Source organism: Balaenoptera physalus (assembly GCF_965194825.1).
Source record: "Balaenoptera physalus genome assembly, chromosome: 12".
NCBI classification, from domain to species: domain Eukaryota; kingdom Metazoa; phylum Chordata; class Mammalia; order Artiodactyla; family Balaenopteridae; genus Balaenoptera; species Balaenoptera physalus.
In genome coordinates this window covers 54,151,324-54,164,791 of record NC_138897.1, presented here as the reverse complement: position 1 = coordinate 54,164,791, position 13,468 = coordinate 54,151,324, and the positions used below count along the sequence as shown (strand labels likewise).

Genomic DNA, 13,468 nt, shown 5'->3' with positions numbered 1-13,468 from the left:
CGTCCTCTGCAAACCCTGACCGAGGGTGAAAACTGAATCCTGTTCCTCTCGGCAGTACTTAGCAGGTAGCAAGAGGTTCAGGTAACAGTGGTTGAGCTGAGGGACTTCCCTGGCAGTCCAGTGGTTAAGACTCCTTGCTCCCCCTGCAGGGGGCACGGTTGGATCCCTGGTCAGGGAACTAATATCCTGCATGCCCTGCAGTGCGGCCAAGAAAAACAACAACAAAATACAATGGTTGAGTTGAATTCAGCTTCTTTAGAATATCACTAGTGTTAAATAAAAATGTTTACCAGCACAAGGTTTCAAATTCTAAAGCTCCATTTTCTTTCATTTTCATTTATCAAAGTCAATCAATCTCCCTTTTTGGACCAATTAATTCCCACTACCTATCCCCTATCTAAATTCTCCAAAGAAGTCTTTCAAATGGCATCCTGACTAATTGGTACAATGCAGTGAATGATCAATCAAGAGAAGTAAAATAGGTTCTAGATTACTAGTTTATGTCTGGTCCTAAGATTTTCAACATACGTAACCACAAAGCAACTCCTATATCGATTCTGCTTTTGAAATGGCAGTGGAGATACCAAAAGATAACTTGAAAGTGAACTTTTTATTAAATCACTGAAGTGGAGCTTTGGCCTAAATCAAGGTGAAAACCTAAGAGGTCTCACATACAACTCACAGTCCTATTTGAAGAAGGGGATCTTCTTGCTTGAAATCCATCTACAATGACGAGAGGATGGCCTTTTAGGTGACATTTGTTAGGGGAACCAGATTTTAAATCAGGGTTTACGTTCTAGATGAATGGCATCCACTTTTTCCTTTGGCGGCAAATACTTTTTTCTATTTCCTGGGTCAGATATGATAGATAGTGAGCTGACATATATGTAGGTTCATATCAATTTAAAATAATACACCTGAGTACTCACTGCAATATGAATATGCAAGAGTAAAACTACAGATTTCTTTCCCAAGTGACTGTTGCACTGAGTGCGTCACCTTTCAACCTTCTTTATTTTAATCTCGTTTTAATATTTAATGAGGCCAAAATCTTGCCAATGAGACCACCTGCCAAGTGGGAAATGATTAGTTTATAAAGATTCCTGGTACCAAAGCCAAAATAGTGGGCTACGTGGTCTCCTTTAATCCTCACCAAATCCTGGTACCAAAGCCAAAATAGTAGGTGCTCAGTAATTGTTTCCTGAATGAATGAAAAAAGTTCCACACTTATGTTAATGCCATTTAGTTTCTTCACCAATTTGAACTTTCTGTAAAGGAGAGCAAACATTCCTGCATCAGAAAAAATAATACAGCCACAAAATATTATTAAAAATCAGGAAAATACTCATTTTAAACAAGGTGGTTAATCCTAATTGCTCCAGATAACCTATAATTGCCATAGCTGTTAAACACACTCTCCTGTCACGTTTACAGAAGTTTGATTCCATCTTTAAGAAAAAAAAAAAAAGTGTATCCCTCCCGCCTAGTCTCCAAATTCAAAATAAGATTTTGGTGATAATTTCAATAATACATAAAATGCATGTTTTTTCTAGTAAGTAGATAGAATGAATATTCCTTCTCCCTTCCCACATGACAGCACCTGAATGAAGACTGGTTTCCCAAGTGCTATCAGTATCTGGCTTCTTCAAAGGCAAGGTCATGAACCACTGGGTGTGCCTCACAGGGAAGCTGCTCTAATTTCCAGCCTAGAGACTCTAAGGACAGACTCTGGCCCCTAGTGAAGTCGATGAAACAGAAACACTGGACGTGCACCATCAACCCCAGAAATCTCTCCACGAATAGATTTCCTACTTACAGAATTCCTTAAAAGTATTTCTGGAAGTAATCTGGGTTAGGGTCAAGTAGCTCCAACCGAAGGCACCTTTGTCACAAGCTTACGAATGCTGCCAAGTATATTTTAGGGAGCTAATTTTCACATTTTTGTTTGGTACCGAGAAAGGTACAATCCATAAAAACTTTAGCAACAAAACTATGATATTTAGAATCTAAACTCCTACTAGGATTCCTTTTTCTATAAATGATAAAGACTAAATTTACAGATCTCTATCATCCCATCTAGGCTGAAGTACTGTTGACTGAGGCAGGAAAAATGCTGCATTTTCATGCAAAGAGAACAGCTATGAAGAGGTAGGATATGGGACTCGCTAAGCCTTTACATATGAACCACGTTATCTCCACCTGGGAGCTAGATGTTGTACTAGTAACTGGATCATCTTAAATCACAACAGCCTTGGGTGGGGAGGGGAGGGAACTAAAACCATCCTTTACTTTGAATACAGACCTTCGAGAGAATTCATGAGTGAACCAGTTAAGGTCACCATCGCAACCACCAAGCCCTCCACCCACTCCAAAACCAACTAACACCAGGCACTTCACATGAGTAAAAAAATCACAAATTCCATACTCTTCGTTAATCCTTGAGTGCATTCATTTTTCAACCAGTCCCATAAGTGATACACTTATGAACACCCTCAAGAAGTAAAAACAGTAAATGCATTTATAGTAATAGGCTCTTCATTTTTTTGAGAAATTTGCAATGTTAGAAAAGAATCAAACATCAGGGTGGGACTGTGGCATCAAGTGGTCCTTAGTGGAATTCTGTGCCACTCCACTTGACGAGGGTCTAGCCTGTATTAAGGTTAGACAGCCTATGTTTATAATTAAGTGCTAATGACCAAAGTTCGAGGTACACAGGGCATTTCCTGGGGATTAATGACCAGCCAAAGAAGTTGCCGACCTAAAGCAAAGCCTCCCGGCCAGTAACCCCAGCCAGTCATTCATCCCCAGGAAATGCCCTGAACCTCAACAGTGATTTTAGTAAATACAGGAGGAAAAAGTTTAATATCAGCTTTGTACTTAAACTAAACACCTGTTTCATACTTATAATGCTCAGACTTCATAAAGTGAGCTCTACAGGAGTTACTAAAGAGTTCCCTTAAACTTCTTAATGCTGATAAAAAAACTGTTCACTCTAACATTAGTGAAAGCAAAGAGAGCAACTTTTTGTAGTGTTTTAACTGCAAGAGACTTAGCTAAGATACTGTTTGAGAGGCATAATGATAACATAACCAACATATGGACCCTCAAATCTACATTTAACCTGGGAGTTACCTGACAATCACTCAAGAATAAAAGAATCAGTGTTCAGGTTTACAGAAATGATTGATCTCACTCAGTTAAAATGAAAGACTGTGACAGAGTGACTGCAATTCTTAGAACAAAACCAAACCAACTAAACAAACCCCCCTAATCTTTCGTGGATCTTAAGTCATTTTTCTATGTGACACTGGTGTCAAGAAACCAGTAGACAAATGCCAGGGGACAAACTGCTTCATTGTTAAATTCACGCAGATAGATACTTTAATAAACTCTCTTAGGCTTTTAACTCTTAATTAATCAGTTGCTACTTGAAACCAGGGCATTTTAAGGGTTTTTACTTTAACAGAAGAATGTGATCATTTATTTCTGCTTTCAAAGAAAAAGCAAACCCAAATTCTCCAAAGAGGAGAAAGAACTCTCTTCTCCATCCTTACAACTCCCTACAACCACCTCCTGGTCTGTCAGAAACTACTGTGCACACTACAGTACAGAAAGACACATAGCCTCCGGGTCTCGTGTATTTTAGAGAACTTTGGTGTTTATAGTACCTTTCACAGCCCCTTTCTCGGTTGGCCTTGAGGCTTGCTGATTAGCAAGTAAACGTTTGAAAGGGTCAGTGTGTCCAGAACTGGAATTTCCACTTTGGAAAAAGCACAGAGGTACCTGACATCTGTTCCTTGAAAGGCCTGCACTACACCTCCAAACTTAGAGCTGAAATTCCTACTTCTGCTTGATGGCAGGGAGGGCAAAGCTGTAAAACCCCCAGTGGCTACTCCTGCCTGGAGAATAGAGCAGAGCCCCCAAGGACCTCTGCTTTCTGGCTGCTACAGCACAGCACCCAAAAGATGAATCTAGTTTTAATAATATGAATATATTCCTCCAGGAAAAATAATAAGACAAGCATCCAATTGAATCCCCAATCTCTACCCAGAATTCTAAGTGCTTAGAAATAAATAATTTTTGTGTAAAAACAGTTTCCTTATCTTTGTTGAGGATATTGAAGTCCAGAGAGGTGAACTTACTTGCCCAAGGTGGCTCAGCTTCTGGGCTAGCATTCTTACTTTAGTGTTCTTTCCACTCTACTGTGTTGTTATCTCAGTAGTCTGTCTTCCCACCACTTATCTGCCCCCTAGACAGAGAGCTCCATGGTGCTAGGAAAGACAGCAGTGTTTCAGTGCCCACTCTGCCGGGCACCATGGGGCACGCTCCAGTTGGGAGCCTGGCTGGCAGTGGAGATACTACCTTTCCATAACTTTAACAAGTGACTTTAGTTTATGAAAACTACATCCCAAACGTTGCTTGACATTCAACTACACCTTCCGGTATAAACTGTCACTCAACTGCCAGTCTCTCCAAAACCCGCCCCTTTACAGTAAGTAGGATTGGCACGTTTTCCTTTTTAATAATTTATAACTTTTCCTACCTTCATAAGTTAGGGCGAATATGTAATACAGTATTTTAATGGTTACTTTATTCAAAGATATTTTAAGTAACTGCTTCATTTATATGCACAGTATTCCTGCACTCTTTGCCTTATAAACGCAGGCATTCGGTGGAGAGAGGCTGCGGGGGTTGAGCTGACCCTTTTGTTCTGCGAACTTTGACGTTTTCAGCGTTACCGCGCAGCAGGGATTGTTAGGTAGCTTGCCCTCTCACAGCCTTTAAAGTTAGGTGTAAACTGTCCTGAAAAGCATCAAGAGAGTTAAGCTTCTAAGGGTGAAATCAAATCCGACTCAGCATATTTGCTACTTTGAAAAACTTCCCCCCAACCCAGACCTGCGTTAGCACAAGTTAGTCTCGAAGTGGTACCAGAGAAACATTTCATGCATAGAGTTTGGTTTGGTTACCTGGGTGGGGGAAACAATAGCAGGTGAAACTACTGTGGGAGAATTGGTGCTTCTGTGCCCATTGGCTTCTGGAAGAAGAGGCAGGGGGTCGTGTTTCACGGAAACCACCACCACCGCATCCACAGGCTCCGAGGAGGGGCGGATACAAAGTCTTTTAGGGGAAGAGGGGCCGCAGATTTCCCCCGACCCGAACACGGACTCGTACAGGGCGCGCTTGGGCGCAGCCTCCGATTTCACGTCGGGCCCGACCTGGCTGTCTCTGGGGAGGATATAGGTGTTCCCCAGCGAGGGCGGCTGGGGGCGGTGGTGGTGAGAGGGATGGGTGGGGGGATGGGGGGAGTGGTGGCGAGCCGCCCCGTTCAGAGCCTCGGCGTAGCAGCCCTGCGGGGCGGGCGAGCCCAGTTTGGTGCCGATGCCCGCGATGCTGTTGAGCGTGGCGATGGAGACGGCGCCGATGCAGTGGTTGGTGTAGGTCTTGGAGAGCTTGGCCGCCTTGGAGAGCATCTGCATCCTGGTGCCCAGCAAGTTCTTGCCGATGGCTTTGTTCTCGTACCAGGTCACATCGCCCTCGCTGCAGTGGTCCCGGGGCCGCTGGAAGAACGCCTTGCAGAGGGGGTTGCGCTTCGACAGGTACTTGACGAAGCTGGCGTAGGGGCAGAACTCGGTGCCCGTCTCGTACATGCGCGGCAAGTTCTCCTCGTCGCTGCTCTCGGCGCGCTTCTTGCTCCACGACGACGAGCGCGACTTGTGGTAGGGCCCGAGGGACTTGAAGTAGACGAACTTGCGGCCGTCCTCGTCCATGGCCAGCCCGAAGGAGTCCTCCTCCAGCTCGCGCTGGTTCTCGCGGCCGCGCGTGCAGAAGTACATGCACGTCTCGAACCAGACCTTGTTGAGCAGCCCGAAGGGCGTGTTGGTGCTGAAGACGCTGGAGGTGTAGAGCTTGCGCAGGTCGGCGCGCGTGATGGCTTGCTTCTGCACCACCGGCCCGGCGCCCTGCTCCTCGAGCTTGCGGATGACCGCGGCCAGCGTCAGGTTAGCGCTGCGCAGCTCCGGGTCCTTGGTGAGGTCGAGCGTGCGGCAGTACGGGGGCTCGTTGAGGTAGCGGTTGAGGGAGCTGCGGATGCTGATGAGCGACGACTTGCTGTAGAGCTGGCCGCTCTTGGAGCGGGCCTCGGCGTAGAAGGAGCGCAGCACGCGGCACAGCGCCCCCTTGTCCATGGTCTCGAAGTCCGGGCTCTGCGCCTTCTCGCTCAGGTACTCCCGGAAGATGCGCACGGCGTAGCGGGTGGCCAGCCGGGTGTTCTCGCTCAGCCGGGCCCGCTCGGGGCGCTGCAGCACGTCGGGGTCCAGCTCGGCGCCGTCCCCAGGCGGCCCGCCGCGGGCCCGGGGCGCCAGCAGCCGCGGCGGCGCCTCGGGCTCCAGCGCGGCGCTCTGGTCCATATTGATCATATGGACCGGCTCCGGCTCCAGCTCCTCCCCGGCCGAGTCCTCGGGCTCCAGGGGCTCGTCCCAGTCCAGACCCATCTCTTCCTCCTCCTCTTCCTCCTCCTCCTCCTCCTCCAGCCCCCCACCTCCGTCCTCCTCCTCGTCCCCCGTTATCTGCACCTCCTGGATCTCGTCCTCCTCCTCCTCTTCCTCCTCCTCCTCGCCCGCGCTGCAGTAGTGCGGGCGGCCGTGGCGGCGGCCTCGGCCCCCCGCACCGCGCTCGCCCTCGCCCCGCTCCCCATTGTTCTCGGCGGCGGCGGCGGCGGCGCTGGCGCTGCCGCCCGCGCTGGTGTTACAGTCCCCGCTGCCAGGCATTCTCGCCATATTGCCGTCTCTCTGCCAGTCCTCGGGCAGGGCGCATGCGCTATATTGGACCGCAGCGCTGAGAGCTTTTGTGTTTAATGACCTTCAGCTACCGGGAGGCAAAGCCGGGCTCTTAAAGGAGCCGCGCTCCAATTGTCAGTTCGGAGCGCTGCTCCGGAGGGGCAGCGGCGCGCAGGGGATGGAGGGGTAGGGAGGCGGGGGTAAATTAGACAGGGAGAGCGTAAGGACCGAGGCTGGCTGGACCCTCTTCCTCCCCCACCTCTCTCCCCACTCCGAAGAAAACTTTGAAGGGAAAAAAAGGAAGGGGAGGGAGAGCTGTCGGTGGGGGTGAAACACTCCCAACTTACCCTCTGGCGGAGTGGCGCGCGGGCCCGGGCGAGAGAGAGAGGGAGGGCCGGCGGGAGGGAGGGGCGGTCTCGCTTCTCTAAGTAATGCCCGAGGAGCAGTGCCCCTTCCACCGCCCCCTCATTGCCCCCCGGAGCCGGGGGTTCCGGGAGGCGGCAGCACCCGGTGGGCCGCGGATGCTACTTCGAGAAGCCCGTGTCTGGGGCCGCCCGGAGCGGAGCGGAGCAGGCAGGTTAATGAGTAGGGTGGAGGAGGCACGGCGGGGCCCCGCACCCTCTGTGCGCCCGCGGCCAGGGCGCAGCGGGCGAGGCTTGGGAGCGGGATGGGGCTGCCGGCAGCGGCGACTCCCCCACCTACTTGCTGGGGGCGAGGCGCGGGGGCCTGCGGCCAGCCGCAAGGCTCCCAGCTCCCTTTCCGACTCTTGCAAAGGAGCAAAACACGCCCCACGTCAGCCTCATCCCTTTCGACTTTTCCAACAGCCACTTTTAAGCTGTCATTAAAGACCGGGGGCGCTCCCCGTAGGTCTGGGGCAAGTCCGCGCCGGTCCAGCCAGCCTGGGGAAGGAGGGAGGAAGAAAAACTGGGAGGGGCGGGTGGGAGGGGAGCCGCGGGAAGAGGCGCTGGGGACCCCAGGGAACCCTTCCCAGCCGCCCAGGCCACCGCCCTCCTGCCTCGGAGCAAACTGACACAACTCCCTCCGGCGAGGCGCTCCACCTAGTTGGAGCGAGCAATGCCGGTCCCTAAGATCCGTCGGGCAGGAGGGCGGAAAAAGTGTACTTGGGTCTCGGCCGCCCCCGCCGCCGCCACAATTCCGGCAATTGGGATCCGGAGCGTGCTCTAGTTCCAAGTTTGCCAACTGCCGTTCGTTTGCCCTCAGGGCTGCGCTGCCTTCGGCGCGCGGGGGCGGGCACCTCCGAAACTGGAAAGGCGGCCAAAGACTTCGCCCGGGTCCCGCTTTCCCATCGGAGACACTGTCCCACTTCCAGCCAAAGGCCCGCCCCCGGCGCGCCCAGGCTCCGGGCATGTCTTCGTCACCGCCTCCAGGTCTCCAGGCCCGGGGGCAGCGCCCCCAGAGCCTCCGGAGGCCTCGACTGATTTCTTTGGACGCACAGCCACGGCCACCTACGAATTTCGCCCTGTATTCTAACTTTCTCCTCCTCGGGCAGCCTGAGTGTCCCCCCGGCGCGCTAGTCAACTCCGAGTCCCAGGGGCTAGGGGAACCTACGGAGTCAGGTACCAGCAGCGCGCGGCCCAAGCCGGCCAGCCTGTGAGGCTGCCTCGCCAGCTCCTCGAGGGCGTCCTCGGATTTCCTTCCGAGTCTGAATTCTCAGCAGTTCCGCTGTGAGAGTCTTGTCAATTGCTGGTCCCCCGAGGACCCCCTCTCCCCGGGGCCCTCTGTCTTGCTTTCAGGGCAGTTTATAATTTTGCGCATCAGAAGTAACCCATCTGTCCATTTGTAAGCAGGAAGGGAGGAAGGAAGGAAGGAAGGAAGGAAGGAAGGAAGGGAGGGAGGGAGGGAGGAAGGAAGGGAGGGAGGGAGGGAGGAAGGAAGGGAAGAAGACTAGGTCTCTGGGCCGCCTGGGCGTCTAAGTGGGAGTTGACTGTCTCCCCAGCGATGAGTCCTCGCTCTCCGTGTTCCTCCTCGGCCCTGGACGCTGCCGAGCTTTGGGGAAACCGCGCCAGGTGTGAACAAGTTAGAGCAAGTCCCTGCATCGCGGGCCCTCTCCCGCTCTTCGGGGAAACACACACACACACACACACACACACACACACACACACACACACACACACACCCCACACACACACACACACGCTCTCATCCGCAGAGAACCGTCTCGGGACGCCAGGAATCCGGAGGTGGCATTCCTCGGGAATCGTCCCGGAGGTGCGGCCCGCTTTGTTCAAAATACATTGTCCCCCGGAAATGTGTAGAAAGGAGCCCAAGGCAGTAGGCAGCTAAGTTAGTTGCACACGCGGGCCCGCGCACACGAGTTGGCACACACCAGTAGCACCGGCTACTTCCGGAAGCCTCTTTGTGCCGGGGTGTTGCCAGGTTTTTGGGCCGCCGGAACTCTCCGGCGGGGCATTTCAGCGGTTCTGAGTATTCAGGTGGGCGCCGGGCAAGTTACCTACCAGGGGCTGCTCCCCGGCGGCCCTCACCGCCAACGCAGTGAACCTAGGGGCCGCGATGGCTCGGGGCTGCGCTCCCGGCTCGGCCTGGGGACTCGGACCCACATTCCAGTCCAGGAGCGGAGCCGCTGCCCGGGTCTCCCCACTTCTGCGGGCGGCGGGGGTTCCCCGCTCCCTCCTCCCCGGTTCCCCTCCCTGCTGGGCGAGCTGCTTTGAATTGCTTGCAATTTGCCGAAGGCAGTATGCTGGGTTGGACGCTCCGGGAAACAAAGCAACCAAAAACAGCTCCCAGTTGACGTCAACTTATTTCCAGGAAAGAAAATGGTTTTGTGCTCCCAGGACAAACCTCCCCCCCTTCCCCCTCAGGGCAGGTCTCTACTGGCAAAAGCCAGGGGGCGGGGTTGGGGAAAAGCAGAACCAAAAAACCCCAAGCACAAATAACTTTTTAACGGAGTTGGAAAAACAGCAGCTTCAGAGGCTGCCTGGATATTTTGCAAACAACGGGCAGGACCCCCGCTAATATTAGATACGAGAAAACGCACCTTGGAAAGTACGCCTTGACTGATTATCAGGCGACTGTGAACTGCTTCGTGGCACCAGCTCCTGAAACGCTACCAGAATTCTTTCCCCGTAATGATACTTCATCAAATATTGGAAAAGACCTCTTCAAGTTAGTACCTACAATATTTACCAGGAAGAACACCCAGGGAAACCAAGCAATTATAAACCTGTTCACCCCCCCCCCCAAACACACACACACACCAACGCTCCCCATCCAAATGTTGCTTAATTTTTAAAACCCAATAACACAGAATTACAGTTGAGTTCATACAGGAGTTCAATTCCAGCTTTAATAAATGGCTCCTTAAAAACATCCTGTGGTTCCACACAATTCCAAACTGACAGAATCAAAAGAGCTTTCTTCTAATTATTTTGGTAGACAGGCAATATTGGTTATCTTCTGCCTATCAGCCCAGCCTCGATTCCTCCACTTTGATTTTGCCCTATCATGAAATCCCTTTAGCTCGCCACTTGAAACTGACAGCTGTCCCTCACTCCTTTGCAAGGACAGTTATTTCTTGTGTAGAACAGCTTCTGCACATATAAAACACATATCTTCTTTATATAAAAACGATCCCAGTACTGTGTGGCACACTGATTGCAATGATGTAACTGTCAGAGAACTCTTTACTGTAAGCGACCCTAAGAGGTTTGCAACTTCAACAAGATGCTCCACATTTTTTGTCTCTTTCATTATCATTATAAAGTACCATCCGTGCTTCTCCATTTCTAAGATTACTTGAAAGTAGTGACATGGTTATTTTGGAAGGAAAAACTGCAAATGTTTTTTCCTCATTTTATAACCCCCCTACTTACTCCCATTCAGTTCACACTTTATGAAAGGTTACGCCATAAAGAAACAGATTCACCTCTTCCTCCTCTTTGATTGCAGCCTTCTGACCTCATCTGTTATGTAATTGATGTAGTTGCTTTTGATGTTTCCTCTCCTAAACCGATATACCTGTGTAGTTTAGGCTGGTGCCGGGGACGCGGTGAACACTCCAGTTGTTTTTCATGAATGAATGCATGAACAGGATCTGTGTTTAGTTAACCCCTATTTTAAGGAAGAAACATGTGGAGGAAAAATCCGAAATATCATGCATCTGAAAGTCTATATTAAAAAAATTTCGTAGGATGAAAAGTAACTATAAGGCAACATTACTGTTTGCAATAATGTTTACAAGTTAAAATGAATGTAATGCCTGCTTTGGTTTAATATTTTCCTGCCATTAGTTCCCTCTCTAGAGGACCACATTATAGGAAGTTATTGGAGGAGCAAGGGACCAGGGAAGGGAGGTAGCTATGTATCAAGAGATGTGAGTTGGGGAGGATTTAGATGGATAAATTCAAGAAATCTTGTGGGCTCTTGAGGGCAGAGGCCAGAAAAAGCATTTAGTTCATCGTCTAAGTCATGTTTTAGTTCATCACTGTTTTTAGTTCGTCACTTTTAAGTCATGCTTTCTTGATTTGATTACCAAAAGATTCATAAAGAACTTTGGAGGTTAAATATGAATTCAAATTGAAGCTGTTTTGACATGTCTTTGTTTCAGAGTATTACTACTAAATTCTGTTGAATTTAATCGAAGATCGTCTTGAGTAATGTTTTTTTGAACTCAGATGAAAATAGAACCCATGTAATCTAACTCTGTGAGGTGGAAGAAAACTCCATAAGAGCAGAAACTGTGTCTTATTTATCACTTCAACTCTGGTTCATTTCCAGTATAGTTCCTTCACATATTTTAGCAGAGTGGCAGGTACATAGTAGACACTCAGTAAACATACAAATATTTATGTGTGGGGAGAGAGCTAACCACCACAAAAGGTCATGGAGCAGTGTGCTTAAAAATTGCATCTTTGAGTTTGAATCCTAATTTGGCCTTACCAGCTGCCCTCATTATTTTATTATCTTGGATGATAATAATAATGACCCCTAACTCACAGGGTTGTTGTGAGAATTAAATGGGTTAATATGAATAAACATAATACAGTGTCTGGAACATTGTAAACATTCAACTGTTAGCTCTTAGTTATTAAGACTCTAGTATTTTCCAGGCTTGATTATAAACAAGAAAACCAAGGCCAGAAAGGCTCACAAAAGTTAAGCCACTTGCCCAAGGTCTCCCAGGCCTCCTGAGGGCAGGGAAGTTTGGCTCTGTAGCCCAAGCTTAGCGGGCCACATTCAGTTTCTAGAAACCAAAGGATGAAAAAAATAAAAATAAAAATCTTCAAGGGAACAGTTTCCTATCATTAAAATACTTCTCTGTGTCATTTGATTTGGGAATCTTGGAAAGCTAGAACAGTACCAAGCCAAGTCCTCGGACAGTGAGCGCAGCAGAAATAGCCTGAGAAGCTGTCACCTTTGTCATTTGGCACCTAAAAAACTGGGATTATTTTCCTGGGCTATTGGAAGTAGAGACCCATTTGTGTCTTAGAAGAAATGATGGTGAAGATTTTAGAGGCAAAAGGAACACCCACAAACTCAATCAGACTAGAATTAGGTGTTTTCTGTTGAAACACCCTGGGCTGTCCTGCATAAATCTCCTGGGGGTAAGGAGGGCTTTACCTATTTTTATCTTTGATGTTTTGTCAGAAAACAGGTCTGAGTGAACTTACCACACAGATTGGCAGGAGTAGAATTTTTAGTTTCTAATTGCCACCTGGTAACTATAATTCTTGATCTTTCCACCTAATAATCACCTACCAGTCTCCTACGCTGTTTGTAAAACGAATAATATATGAGAGGAATGTAGTTTTCCATAAGAGAATCGTGTTTTTGTAGCGCTTAAAAGTGTGTTGTTATTCCTCTTTGTTATGATATTCTGACAATGAAACTCCTCTTGGCTAATAAAGAAGTAAAACGTAAAGGCTGTCAAAGATAAGTCAAACATAAAATTAATAATGATAGTCATTTCTTTCTTTATCTTCTAGTCATATATATTTAAAGAGCATGTAGGATTGACGTGGATGTTAGTCCTAATATTAAATAACATTTATTTCAATGCCATTACAATACTAGTTAAGGTGGAAAAGGAGATAAAGATATGTGTTAATGTCATGTAACTAATACATGTATTTTACATAATGGAAGAGCTATTTACAGTTGTCTCAGAAGATAAAATATTCCTGAAACTATTAGCTACATGTCAAAAAAGTAACCTATTAAATTAGTAGAAGCAAAACAAAACAAACAACAAAAATGTCACACATCACTCTATCCCCAAATGTTGGTATGAAAATGTTATTCTTATGTATTTTTATTGTCAATATCAATTAAGATAGCCTTTTAAGAAAGCAAGTAGGCAACCTCTCAAAAGCCACAAAAACGTTCATATTCTGTGACCCAGAAATTGCTTCTGGAAATTCATCTTCTTAAGAAATATGTAATTGTGTTTTGGTAAAGTTTGGTTTATTGCATCTGGACCACTCGGACAAATGAGTTTTGCAGTATACGTCATAAAGTGTGCTCTAGAACTACATTTCATTGTGTCTGGACACTGACCTTTGTTTATAGACATTTAGAATATTTGTTGAATGAACAACAAATATTCAACAGAATATTTGTTGAATGAAGGAAGGAAGAAGTTCAATTAGGGTAGAATCCTGTCCTCTCATGTTCTATATAGCAATGCCAAGCATCCTTTGACAAATAACAGTAAT

At 48.1% G+C, this 13,468-nt stretch overlaps 1 protein-coding gene across 5 annotated transcripts in view; it reads right to left on the bottom strand.

Annotated features, from left to right (window-relative positions):
- The window catches only part of KCTD1 (potassium channel tetramerization domain containing 1), a 182,010-nt gene that overhangs the window by 82,908 nt on the left and 85,634 nt on the right, over positions 1-13,468 (bottom strand). For 2 of the 5 annotated variants that reach the window (XM_082416032.1, XM_082416034.1), the window contains exon 1: positions 7,124-7,261. The exons of 1 other annotated variant lie outside the window; for it this stretch is intronic. Coding sequence is in view for 1 of the 4 variants with exons in the window: in XM_082416031.1 (XP_082272157.1) it covers positions 4,968-6,776 (1,809 nt within the window). In the remaining 3 variants the exon portion in view is untranslated. 2 more of the 5 variants (XM_082416035.1, XM_082416031.1) reach the window with 2 other exon arrangements.